Genomic DNA, 13899 nt, shown 5'->3' on the forward strand with positions numbered 1-13899 from the left:
CCCACTGACACCAACGACGGGGCACTATTCCTCCCACTGACACCATTGATGGGTCACTACTATTAACCCCAGGCAATATGCATTTTTTTTTTTACTTCCACTAACCACTGAGCGTGAAGCATTGTCTACTCCCACTTACTCTAGGACATTTTTGTTCCCATTGGCCATAGTCTGGCCCGTCTGAAGGGCAGTAAAGGAGCCCTTCATTTAGGATGTTTGGTGACCCCCGCCTCATACCACCCAGCTGGCACATCAACAGACAATGCATTGGAACCAACCAAGCTAAAGCCATCCACTCACAGGAGATCCTCATCCAATGGAGCCAGATTAGGTGGACACCCAAAGCTGGACCTTCCAAGGCTAACCCACCATCAGCCAGGATGGAAGGTTTTGGTCAGCCTGTCTCCCCAGATAGACAACACCCGGCATGACGGCCACACCCCACCCTCCCATCATCAGTCTTAGTGGATTGCTCAGCCTGACTGCTGTCTGAACTCTTGTGGACAGGATGAGTGGAATCCCTCGAATTGCTCAATGGTTTGTGTGGTATCGGTGAATTTGGACTGGCTCCAGCAGTCTGAGGTCACTGGTATCAGCATGTTCATTGGCTGTTGTAAAGGCGGTACTATAACAATTCTGGCTTTTTATCCCCTGCTATGATGGAATGTAGAATAATCCCACCATAAAAGATCATTCTTTTGTTCTCTTCCATCATCTGGCCGTGTTATGGGGAGTTGTGTCATAAGATGAGGTCTGGCCAATGGCTCCTGCTCAAACGTTCATAGATCTGGCCCAATCTAGAGTCCTTCTCGATATGGAATTATCCAAACGTTTCTCATAGGTCGATCAGGAGTGACGGTCAATCTCCTCCTTTTATAGTGAGCAGAGATTTGGGTTGTTATGGTTACTGCCCTTTGCACTCAGACCTTCTAATAATCCAGCCATTTTCTCAGCTTTCTGCAAGGAAGCCTCCATTGTGGTTAAATGTAACATTTCTTCTTCTGCTCTCCACAGATGACGTCTCCAGTGAAGGTCTATTACAGCCAGACCACCCAGACAGACAGTCGGCCTCTGATTGGTTCCAGCCTAAGGCGAAGGCGTGTAATGACCAAGGATGGACGAAGTAATGTACGCATGGACCACATCACTGATAAGAGCTTCCTCTACCTCAAGGACCTGTGGACGACATTCATTGACATGCAATGGCGATACAAGCTGCTTCTCTTCTCCGCCACCTTTGCTGGAACTTGGTTTATTTTTGGGGTTATCTGGTACCTGGTGGCCTTAGTCCATGGCGATCTCCTGGAATTCAATGCACCGGCTAACCACACCCCTTGTGTCATGCAGGTCCATACTTTAACTGGAGCATTCCTCTTCTCACTGGAATCACAAACCACCATTGGCTATGGCTTCCGTTACATCAGCGAAGAATGTCCTCTGGCCATTGTTCTGCTCATCAGTCAGCTGGTTTTGACAACAATCCTGGAAATTTTCATCACTGGAACTTTTTTGGCAAAGATTGCTCGTCCAAAAAAAAGAGCGGAGACTATCAAATTCAGTCAGAATGCCGTGGTGGCCCAACAAGAAGGAAAACTCTGCCTCATGATCCGAGTGGCCAACATGCGCAAAAGTCTACTCATCGGATGCCAAGTTACTGGAAAGCTTCTTCAGACCCAGGCCACAAAAGAAGGTGAGAACATACACCTCAATCAGATCAATGTGGACTTCCAAGTGGACACATCCTCCGACAGTCCCTTTCTAATCCTTCCACTCACTTTCTATCATGTGGTTGATGAGTCTAGTCCTCTCCGAGATGTGGCCGTTCGTTCAGGTGAAGGGGACTTCGAACTGGTGGTCATCCTTAGTGGGACAGTGGAGCCTACCAGTGCAACCTGCCAGGTCAGAACATCCTACCTTCCGGAAGAAATTTTATGGGGTTACGAGTTCAGCCCAGTCATTTCTTTGTCCTCCAGTGGAAAGTATGTAGCAGACTTTAGTTTATTCGATCAAGTACTCAAGGTGTCTCCACCCTGCTGCTTTCATGAGACTGTTCGCTATGGAGACCCAGAGAAGCTGAAACTGGAAGAATCATTCAGGGATAAGTCAGAGAAAGAAGGAAGCCCATTAAGTGTCAGGATCAGCAATGTATGATCGATGTATAGAAGTTCTATACACCATTATATTCTATAGTAGAAGCCTGCTCAGCCCAGACAGGTACACCATACACTGATGCCTTATATCCTAACTTCTAGGAGACTGTAGAAAACCCACCAGCTGAATGTTTCCTCAAGACCACTTTAATCTGTACTGTAGAATCTGATCGAAAAAAAGGAGAATTTGCAGAGAAGTGCGATTTGTGCGATTTTGTTATGCAGCTGAATTGAAATCTATTCTGGAGGTGTCAGAGGTGGAATGTTTGGCAATGAGGTCTGTTTCAGAAGATTCCCTCAGGACCTACAAGAGTGTAGTTTACGTACATCCATCCAATCAACGATCTAGAGACACCCTTCTCTCTGACTTTAGCCTCATCTGCCTTGTCAATGGACCACACGGGGTGGCAGCCATTCTGCTAGATACAGGTGGCCAACAACGTTTATGGCCCGAACACTTCGTTTTTATGTTCCTGTTTGAACAATACCACTTCTGCTCTAGAAGATGATCAGTGCCTTGAGGAGGAAGCAGAAACCTGGACCAGCCTTCAACAGGCATCATTTGGGGAACAGACTGAATCAGAGATAGGAGGGAGGACAGACAAGTGAATTGCTGCTATAGAGAGACATGAAAAGTCTGAAACGTTACAGAGAATAAGTGATTAACTTCTCTTCTACTAACCCAGCACCTTATCTATGAATGTATGTGACAATGTCAATGCATAGTCTACTGCCAGGGACATCCCATGCAAGGGCCACAGTCAATGTATAGTCTACTGTCCGGGGACATCCCATGAAAGGGACATAGTCCCAGAGTCTAGTCTGCTGTAAAGGGCATAGTCAATGTATAGTCTACTGTCCAGGGACATCCCATGAAAGGGCAGAGTCCCAGAGTATAGTCTGCTGTAAGGGGCATAGTCAATGCATAGTCTACTGAAAGGGGACATCCTCAGAAAAGGGACCGAGTCCCAGAGTATAGTCTGCTGAAAGGGGACAAATTCAATGTATAGTCTACTGGCTGGAGACATCCTGTGACAGGGACCATGTCCCAGAGTATAGTGGAAATCCTAGAGTATAGTCTACTGTCCAAGGACATCCCATGAAAGGGACCGAGTCCCAGAGTATAGTCTGCTGTAAGGGGCATAGTCAATGTATAGCCTACTGTCCAGGGACATCCCATGAAAGGGCAGAGTCCCAGAGTATAGTCTGCTGTAAGGGGCATAGTCAATGCATAGTCTACTGAAAGGGGACATCCTCAGAAAAGGGGACATCCTCAGAAAAGGGACCGAGTCCCAGAGTATATTCTACTGAAAGGGGACAAATTCAATGTATAGTCTACTGGCTGGAGACATCCTGTGACAGGGACCATGTCCCAGAGTATAGTGGAAATCCTAGAGTATAGTCTACTGTCCAAGGACATCCCATGAAAGGGACCGAGTCCCAGAGTATAGTCTGCTGTAAGGGGCATAGTCAATGTATAGTCTACTGTCCAGGGACATCCCATGAAAGGGACCGAGTCCCAGAGTATAGTCTGCTGAAAGGGGACAAATTCAATGTATAGTCTAGTGGCTGGAGACATCCTGTGACAGGGACCATGTCCCAGAGTATAGTGGAAATCCTAGAGTATAGTCTACTGTAAGGAGACATCGTAAGAAAGGGACCTATTCAATGTATAATCTACTGCCAGGGACATCCCATGCAAGGGCCACAGTCAATGTATAGTCTACTGTAAGGGGACATCCCATGCAAGGGATAGATTCAATGTATGGTCTACTGCCAGGGACAGCCAATGAAACAGAACAAGTCCCAAAGTATAGTCTACTGTAAGGGGACATCCCAAGAAAGGGACAGATTCAATGTATAATCTACTGTAAGGGAACATCCAAGGAAAGGGAACGAGTCCCAAAGTATAGTCTACTGCCAGGGACATCCCATGCAAGGGCCACAGTCAATGTATAGTCTACTGTAAGGGGACATCCCATAGAAGGGACAGATTCAATGTATGGTCTACTGCCAGGGACATCCCATGAAAGGGAATGAGTCCCAAAGTATAGTCTACTGTAAGGGGACATCCCATAGAAGGGACAGATTCAATGTATGGTCTACTGCCAGGGACATCCCATGAAAGGGAATGAGTCCCAAAGTATAGTCTACTGTAAGGGGACATCCCATAGAAGGGACAGATTCAATGTATGGTCTACTGCCAGGGACATCCCATGAAAGGGAATGAGTCCCAAAGTATAGTCTACTGTAAGGGGACATCCCATAGAAGGGACAGATTCAATGTATGGTCTACTGCCAGGGACATCCCATGAAAGATACGAGTCCCAAAGTATAGTCTGCTGTAAGGGGACATCATGAGAAAGGGGCACAGTCAGAATCTTCTTTCAAGGACATCCGGTGGAAAGGACTGAGTCAATGGGTAGTCTGTTGGCAGGAGCAACATGTGGTAAGAACAGAGTCACTGCAGAGTCTACTGCTTGCAGGGATGAAGTCATCCCATAAATGGGACAGTCAATGTATAGGCCACTGCCAGGGACATGTCATGGAAGGGACAGAGGAAATGTAGATCCTCCTACTTGGGAAAGGATATCTCATGAAAAAGGACAAAGTCAATGTAAAGTCTACTGTTGGTGACATTTTGTGGTAGGAACAGTCAATGCATAGTCTACAGCTGGGGACATGCGGTAGAAGGGACCGAAGTCAATGGATTGCCTCTTGCTGGGAACATCTTGTGGTAGGGACAGTGTCGTAATACTGACTGGGGGATAGAGGTCATCCCATAAAAAAGGATAGAGTGAATGTGTAGTCTACTGCCAAGGAAATCCCACAGAAAGGACAGAGTCAATGTAGATCCTACTACCTGGGCAAGGGTATCCCATGAAAGGGACAGAGTCAATGTGGAGTCTGCTGCCAGGGACATCGAAGGTAAGGGACGCAGTGAATGTAGAGTGTTCTGCTAGCAGCATCTGGTGGTAGGGAGAGGCAATGTAGAGCCTCCTGCCTGGGAAGAGGTATCCTATGATAGGGAGAGGCAATGTAGAGTGTTCTGCTGGTGACCTCTTGTGTAGGGTAGACTACAATGTAACGTAAATTACAGTGGACAACCCATGGAAGGGACAAAGTCAATGTATAGTCATGGCCAAAAATCCCCCCCCCCCCTGTCAGAGAACACCCCACTTCACCCAGAACATTGCTGCAATGATAAATATCTTTCAGGGTTCTCATGTTTGTATCGGTGACACACAAAAGTGGAGAAATAAAAAGCCAAATCTAACCCATTCCAGGCAGAACCCCAAAAATGGACTGGACAACAGTTATTGGCACCCTCAATGTAATATTTGGTAGGACACCTCTTGGTTACAGGAAGAGATTTATTTCACGTATTTTTTCCCCATCAATGAGTTTCTTCCACCTCTCTCCTGCAATTTTGGATCGCTATTCTTGCTCCAAGTCCCTCAATCCCATAGAGCTGCACAGGAGCTCTATGGGATTGAGATCTGAACTCATCGCTGGCCAGCTCAGTCCACTCCAGTACTTTGAAACCATTTCTGGGGGCTTTGTGACGTGTGCTTTGGGTCATTGTCCTGCTGTAAGACCCATGACCTCTGACAGAGACCCAGTCTTCTGACACCGGGCCCTACATTGCACCCCAGAAGTCTTTGGCAGTCTCCAGATTTCATGATGCTGTGTGGTCAAGACATCCAGTGCCTGAAGCAGAAAAGCAACCCCAAACCAACAGTGGACCCCCTCCCCCCACCATGTGTGACTGTATTCTTTTCTGTAAAGGCCTCATTGCTTTTTCTGAAACATTAGAATGATGGGCTTTACAAAAAAAAAAAAAAGCTGCCATTTTGGCACATTCTCCCAACAAGATTTTGGCTTCCTCAGCTAAGTTTTGGCAAACTCCAATCTAGCTTCCAACGTTTGTGTCTCGTCTCCATTGGGCACACAGACACCCAACACAAAAGTGGAGGCCATTTGACACCAATGGTTGTCGGGATTTCTGTTGTCAGCGCCTGGTCATAGATACAGGGGAGTTGAACGACAAATTACAGGAGCATCACAGACTTGGAATGCAATTATTTCATTCCATTTTCAGAAGGTGCCAATAATTTTGTCCAGTCCATTTTTTGTGGTATTGGTGGTGAAAATCGTCATGGGAGCAATTTTCTGGGTGACGTTGGTGCATTATCTGACAGAAAACCAGCAGGGCCAATATTTTTTGCCATGACTGTGTATCCTCTGCATGGGGAAGAGAATCCCATGGAAGGGGCAGAGTCTAGTGCCAGGGGACATCCCATGGAAGGGGCAGAGTCTAGTGCCAGGGGACATCCCATGGAAGGGGCAGAGTCTAGTGCCAGGGGACATCCCATGGAAGGGGCAGAGTCTAGTGCCAGGGGACATCCCATGGAAGGGGCAGAGTCTAGTGCCAGGGGACATCCCATGGAAGGGGCAGAGTCTAGTGCCAGGGGACATCCCATGGAAGGGGCAGAGTCTAGTGCCAGGGGACATCCCATGGAAGGGGCAGAGTCTAGTGCCAGGGGACATCCCATGGAAGGGGCAGAGTCTAGTGCCAGGGGACATCCCATGGAAGGGGCAGAGTCAACGTAGAGTCTACTGCCAGGGACATCCCATGGAAGGGGCAGAGTCAACGTAGAGTCTACTGCCAGGGACATCCCATGGAAGGGGCAGAGTCAACGTAGTCTACTGCCAGGGACATCCCATGGAAGGGGCAGGTTTCCAATTAATAGACCTTGGTAGAAATTAAACACATTAATAAAGAGTTTGTTGTCAATTTTCTGGAGTGAATTCTCCATCATTACCGCTTTGTATGTGTCCAATAGGAGAGTAAAACTTTCCATTCACAAAAGAACCGATAACGGTCAGATGGGCCGATTTCTATGTAATGGCAGAACCATCCACACCACCCCACTCTGTACCCTCTGAGAAGACTGTAGAGACATGGCGAGGTACGCCCCAGCTTGGACCTGCTCCGCCCCAGCTTGGACCTGCTCCGCCCCAGCTTGGACCTGCTCCGCCCCAGCTTGGACCTGCTCCGCCCCAGCTTTTCCATAAACCGTGGGAATTCCAACCAGCAGGCTGGAGTGGAGGTGGGCAGCGAGGAAGTATGTTTGCCGGAGTGGAGGAGGGTAGGCCATGTTCTCTCCTTTATCACTGCAATGGAGGGACTAGAAGACTACCAACTGCTGGGCTCGGCTGAAGGAGTGTGGGCCAATAGATGTAATCCCCCGCCCCCACCCCATTACAGGCAGACCCCCACAGTCAATAGATATAGTCCTCCAACCACTGCAGAAGTCCCCCCCCCCCCCAATATATAGGAACACACAGGTATTTCTTTCATTCAGGAGATTTATTCCCAAAATGTAGATTAAAAATGATAGAAAACACAAGTTAAAACAAAAGTACAAGAACCCTCCCCCCACCCCACCCTCCCCAAATCATCTACAACCCCCCCCCCCCACATATCAGTGACAATGCACAGGAAGAGCGATTCACACCCTGAAGATCATCCAACCTCTCCAGCAGGTTACCAATGGTCAGCACATCACCGGGGGTTCCTGACGGGACCAGACACACAGCCCCATGCTGGACCCCTCTGCCGTCCCTGGATCCGGACCAATCAGACACACAGCCCCATGCTGGACCCCTCTGCCGTCCCTGGATCCGGACCAATCAGACACACAGCCCCATGCTGGACCCCTCTGCCGTCCCTGGATCCGGACCAATCAGACACACAGCCCCATGCTGGACCCCTCTGCCGTCCCTGGATCCGGACCAATCAGACACACAGCCCCATGCTGGACCCCTCTGCCGTCCCTGGATCCGGACCAATCAGACACACAGCCCCATGCTGGACCCCTCTGCCGTCCCTGGATCCGGACCAATCAGACACACAGCCCCATGCTGGACCCCTCTGCCGTCCCTGGATCCGGACCAATCAGACACACAGCCCCATGCTGGACCCCTCTGCCGTCCCTGGATCCGGACCAATCAGACACACAGCCCCATGCTGGACCCCTCTGCCGTCCCTGGATCCGGACCAGACAGGTAGCTCCACGCCAGACCCTTCTGCCATCTCTGTATCCGGACAAGGGGCGGACTGACCATTTGGAAACTCAGGCACTGCTCGAGGGCAGTAGGGGGCCCCTTGAGATGCCCCTGGTACCTTTTTCATAGTTTTTTTTTGAGTTTGGGCAAGGACACAGGGGCCCCGTGATCCTCTATTGCCCGGGGGCCCCATGAGTTGGCAATCCGTCCCTGATCTGGACCAATCAGACACACAGCCCTGCACTGGACCCTTCTTTTGTCTCTGGATCCAGACCAATCAGACACGCAGCCCCACACCGGCCCCTCTGGATCCAGAACAATCAGACACGCAGCCCCACACCGGCCCCTCTGCCACCTCTGGATCCAGACCAATCAGACACGCAGCCCCACACCGGCCCCTCTGCCACCTCTGGATCCAGACCAATCAGACGCGCAGCCCCACACCGGACCCCTCTGCTGTCCATGGACTTTCAGACCAGAGAGGGCACCCAGTCTGAGGGGTCTCCGCAGGCGGCACCCCAGCCTTATTGCTGCTCTGTCATACCCGGTACACCCCCGCCCTCTTGTGGCCATGTCAGGATATTACAATTCATTCATCTCGCTCTCCCAGTGTGAACTTCTAAATTCATTTCATTGTCAAAAAACCCAACAATTCCGCTAGAAAGCCGACTCAGCCGTGTCACATGAAGGAATATGGAGCAGGAGCGAGTACTGCATGTGTGCCCCAAACCAGCCAATGAGCAAGCAGACCGTCAGCCAATAGCGGGAGAGGTTTGTTCTTTCCTGCGCGGAGCCGCACCCGAGCCTGGACCTCCTACAGGTAACACGCATGACGTCTCATCCCAATCGATAATAAATACCAAAAACATAAAAGATTTCCGGGAAAAATCTGGAAAGGGTTGTTCCTGGCTCATCGGTGTCCAGTAATCAGCGGAAGGCACAAAATCCCAGAATTATAAATAAAGGCCACGGATGGCGGCACTCTCCTACATGAGCGCACACACCGCACCATGCGTACACACGCCCCGTCTCACACGCGTACACTCACACGCCCCGTCTCACACGCGTACACTCACACGCCCCGTCTCACACGCGTACACTCACACGCCCCGTCTCACACGCCCCGTCTCACACGCGTACACTCACACGCCCCGTCTCACACGCGTACACTCACACGCGTACACTCACACGCGTACATATACACACACACACACGCGCGCCCCGTCACACACGCATACACTCACACGCCCCGTCACACACGCCCCGTCACGCAGACATACACACTCACACGCCCCGTCACCCCGCCCCGGGACAGACATCTGTGGATGGGATTCCTCGGGTTCGGTGAAAAGGTCGCAGCGGAGGAGAGGACGGGCCTCCTCCACTCACAGGAGACTCAGACCAGGAAGGATGAAGTTTGTTGGAAGTTTTTCTGAAATATAAAACGTCATCATTACATCATCGCGGCCGCAGACAGAACTCCGCCTACAATCTTTTAGCTGGAGTCCATTGGGGGACACAGATTGTGATACTGTTGGATTATACTGCCACCTACAGGAGGACTGGGCACTGAGGTACGGGTGGCGGGAGCCCACGCACCCCGGCGTCATCAATGGGGGGGCGGGGCATTCGGGGATGGGTGTCACAGAAGCCCACATACCCCAGCGTCATCAGTGGGGGGGGGGCGGGGTGTTCGGGGATGGGTGTCACAGAAGACCATGTTCCCTGACGTCATCACTGTGGGGGGGGGGGAGGTTAGGAGACTGTGTTCCCTGGCGTCATCACTGTGGGGGGGGGGGGGGGAGGTTAGGAGACTGTGTTCCCTGGCGTCATCACTGTGGGGGGGGGAGGTTAGGAGACTGTGTTCCCTGGCGTCATCACTGTGGGGGGGGGGTGGGGGGGGGGGGAGGTTAGGAGACTGTGTTCCCTGGCGTCATCACTGTGGGGGGGGGGGGGGGGGGGAGGTTAGGAGACTGTGTTCCCTGGCGTCATCACTGTGGGGGGGGGGGGGGGGGGGAAGGTTAGGAGACTGTGTTCCCTGGCGTCATCACTGTGGGGGGGGGGGAGGTTAGGAGACTGTGTTCCCTGGCGTCATCACTGTGGGGGGGGGGGAGGTTAGGAGACTGTGTTCCCTGGCGTCATCACTGTGGGGGGGGGGGGAGGTTAGGAGACTGTGTTCCCTGGCGTCATCTTGAGGGGTGGGGGCAGGAGACAGTCTCCCCCGGCGTCATCACAGGGGGTGGGGGGGCAGGAGACAGTGTTCCCCCATCACGTTCATGCTGAAACAGCGGGAGAGGGAACATGCGGCACACACGACTCTCCACCCTGAGGACCACATCTGGGATGGATTTCTAGGTGTTGGCCTTTTCTGCGGGAAGATTGGCAGCAGCCACAAGTCGCCCGGCGGGGCCACAAGTCGCCCGGCGGGGCCACTGCCAAGTAGCTTCAGTGCAGCAACCTTCCTGCGAGTCCTCAAAGACGAGGAGAACGTATGAAGAGCGCCGCTCCACGGCCGACTCTTCCAGGACATGGTTCGGGTCTATAAAGTTCCTCAATGGAGGGCCCGGGGCCCGAAAGAGCACATTCCGGCCCCACAACCCTCCAATCCTGTGGGGTCCAGCCTCCAGAGTCACACTGATCCTGATATACAGAGACCAGCTCAAGCAGTGAGGAATCTTCCTGAAGAAAATCAGGAAAATGGCCAAAGAAAATAAAAATCGCATCAACTGCTCTCAGCACATCGATCCGCCATCTGTGCTGTGTGGGGGAGGGGCTATGCTTGTCAGTGTCCAGTCCTCCTGGAGGTGGCAGTGTAACCCAACAGTGAATTCCTGGGTCCCTCAATGGACAGACAAACGGTTTATAACCCCGCCCACCAACACCCACGAATTACTGTTATGGGAGGAGCCAATGATGGAAAGTCCTCCCTCCGGCTCGGACCAATGAATTCAGGAGGAAAACACTCAGTTCAGTCTGCTGGACTCTCCCCCCCCCCCCCATAACTGAAGATTCTGGACAGAGGGACCCCATAATTCACCCTCCCCATTACACACAATGCAGTTCCTGCTGTACTCACATCGCTGCGCGTCTCCGAGGGCTGACTGTAGATGACCTTCTTACTGCAAGAAACAGGAGAGAGTGAGCAGGGCGCCCCTAGGGGGGATAGGGTGACACTACCCTAGCAGGGCGCCCCCCGGGGGGGGGGGGGATAGGGTGACACTACCCTAGCAGGGCGCCCCCCGGGGGGGGGGGGGATAGGGTGACACTACCCTAGCAGGGCGCCCCCCGGGGGGGGGGGGATAGGGTGACACTACCCTAGCAGGGCGCCCCCCCGGAGGAGACACTACCCTAGCAGGGCGCCCCCCCGGAGGAGACACTACCCTAGCAGGGCGCCCCCCCGGAGGAGACACTACCCTAGCAGGGCGCCCCCCCGGAGGAGACACTACCCTAGCAGGGCGCCCCCCCGGAGGAGACACTACCCTAGCAGGGCGCCCCCCCGGAGGAGACACTACCCTAGCAGGGCGCCCCCCCGGAGGAGACACTACCCTAGCAGGGCGCCCCCCCGGAGGAGACACTACCCTAGCAGGGCGCCCCCCTGGAGGAGACACTACCCTAGCAGGGCGCCCCCCAGGAGGTGATAAGGTGACACTACACTAGCACTGACTTCTGTGTACAGATGATGGGGTGTGCAGAGGTCACACACAGACACACAATCTCTGGGGAAAGGATAACATTTTCTTGCCAGAAAAATGCCGCCCCCCATTGCAGTACATTGTAATGGGGAAGTCCAAGCTGAAAATCATTTCAAAGGATTTGGAGGATGTGAAATTTATCAAAGTGTCTCGGAATATCCTTCATCCTGCTCTGTGACCTCTGACCTCCATGGACAGACATGAACAGCTACAAATACAGAGAAGGACAGACAAGCACAGAGACGGGCACAGGCAGGCACAGACAGGCAGGCGGGCGGGCACAGAGACAGGCGGGCGGGCACAGAGACCGGCGGGCGGGCAAGCACAGAGACCGGCGGGCGGGCAAGCACAGAGACCGGCGGGCGGGCAAGCACAGAGACCGGCGGGCGGGCAAGCACAGAGACCGGCGGGCGGGCAAGCACAGAGACCGGCGGGCGGGCAAGCACAGAGACCGGCGGGCGGGCAAGCACAGAGACAGGCGGGCGGGCAAGCACAGAGACAGGCGGGCGGGCAAGCACAGAGACAGGCGGGCGGGCAAGCACAGAGACAGGCAGGCGGGCACAGAGACAGGCACACTGCAGTAAAAATCGACTTACTTGTTTTTCTCTGAAATAGGAAAGAAAAATGAGAAAGTTAGTAAAGTTTTACAGACACCCCCTCCCCCCTCTCCCATTACCGCCCCCCTCTAGAAGAGTTATTAGTGCTTCATCCTCCTCAGAAGGAGGTAACTCCACTCGCTGTATTATTAGGGGAGGGACCAAGTACTAGAAGAACCAATCACTAGAGAGCAGCACTGTCCTCTACCCTCCCCAGAGGAGCTGCCAGCTCAGACACTCACTGCCAATGTATCCTCGGTGATAGGCAAACCAGACGCCAAACGCGATCAGTCCAAGAATCAGGAGGCTGACGATGACGGCGGCCACTATTCCTCCAACGTTCACATCCTCTGCAGGATACAAGAATGTCAGAGCTGGGATACAAGTACAGCCAATCCCCCGCATGGCTGCCATACTTACTGACATCCATCTGAACCGGTGCCGACGCCTGCTTCCCCTGAGAGTTCGATGCTTGGCAGTAATATTGTCCGGCGTCCGTCTTCATCATCGGACTGAATTGCTGTAACATGGAAACCGAACCGTATATGAACAAAAGGCGGCAAAAGATCGACTAGAGAGCGATTATTACTGAGATCTGTACAGAATGGAGGACTGAAGACCATTATACAGTCGTGGGAAAAAGTAAGTACACCCCCCGCCATGGGCTGGATTTTCCAACAAAACGTCAACAGGCAAAAATTCGATCTGTACTCGACCATTGCCTACCGATTTCTATATTATTGCTGGATTGGATCGTATTGATGGGGGAAACCCTTTGCTGAGACATGGTCTTCTTCCTGTGGGGGTGGATCGCATGAAAAATCCAGTAGGCTCGTTGTACCCAGACTGATCAATATCAATCAACTTGGGTACATTCGGCCTGCCCATACATGGTTTGAACCTCGCCCGGTTCAGCAGGGACCGAACCATCTATGGTCAGCTTTATAACCGCAAAGCACCCTCCCACCAATACCACCCCCCAGTGAGGACATCCCACGGTGCAAGGGGAAAAGACATCCCAAGTAGGAGGTGAAGGAAAGATCACAAAAGTCCATCAAACCAAAACCTACAACATCCGAGCCGAAATAAAACCTCTCCAGAAATGGCTCCTCTATACAAACCAAGTGCTCAGAGGATGGCGGCCATTATACATGGTAAGTACCAGGCAGGGACAGACCTCCGATCAGCACCCCACTCCAGACAAAATCAGGAGATCTAGAGGCAGACACCCGAGGGCCCCCCTAGTCCTGAAGACACCATTAGGGTCTACATCCTGTGTGCTTCACCACTGATGGATCTTCATGAACTCCTCCCGCTCAAGAGCTCTCTACTGGAGCTCTGCCGACAGATGAGTAAATCTACCTTCTGACCTTCCACTCCTGGAATGAG

At 52.4% G+C, this 13899-nt stretch overlaps 1 protein-coding gene and 2 long non-coding RNA genes across 3 annotated transcripts; 1 reads left to right on the top strand and 2 right to left on the bottom strand.

Annotated features, from left to right (window-relative positions):
• The first annotated feature begins 979 nt into the window (after positions 1 to 979).
• On the top strand, positions 980 to 6948 carry KCNJ10 (potassium inwardly rectifying channel subfamily J member 10). The gene has a single exon (XM_089667598.1). The coding sequence runs from the start codon at positions 1015 to 1017 to the stop codon at positions 2149 to 2151; it is 1137 nt and encodes a 378-aa protein (XP_089523724.1). The 5' UTR covers positions 980 to 1014; the 3' UTR covers positions 2152 to 6948.
• Positions 6949 to 8525: 1577 nt separating this feature from the next.
• Positions 8526 to 11414, bottom strand: LOC149428208 (uncharacterized). The gene is made up of 2 exons (XR_016310840.1): positions 11299 to 11414; positions 8526 to 9654 (listed from the first exon to the last, which is right to left on the bottom strand). It is a non-coding gene; the product is annotated as an uncharacterized LOC149428208 (long non-coding RNA).
• Positions 11415 to 12752: 1338 nt separating this feature from the next.
• LOC149428209 (uncharacterized) lies at positions 12753 to 13377 on the bottom strand. The gene is made up of 2 exons (XR_016310841.1): positions 12931 to 13377; positions 12753 to 12860 (listed from the first exon to the last, which is right to left on the bottom strand). It is a non-coding gene; the product is annotated as an uncharacterized LOC149428209 (long non-coding RNA).
• Positions 13378 to 13899: the final 522 nt, after the last annotated feature.

Source organism: Staurois parvus, unplaced genomic scaffold (genome assembly GCF_062004578.1).
Source record: "Staurois parvus isolate SC_StPar_1 unplaced genomic scaffold, SC_StPar_1.0 ptg003405l, whole genome shotgun sequence".
NCBI lineage: Eukaryota > Metazoa > Chordata > Amphibia > Anura > Ranidae > Staurois > Staurois parvus.

What these genes read in the sequence shown, in the direction of transcription:
- KCNJ10 (XM_089667598.1), top strand. Translation starts at nt 1,015, where the DNA reads ATGACGTCTCCAGTGAAGGTCTATTACAGCCAGACCACCCAGACAGAC.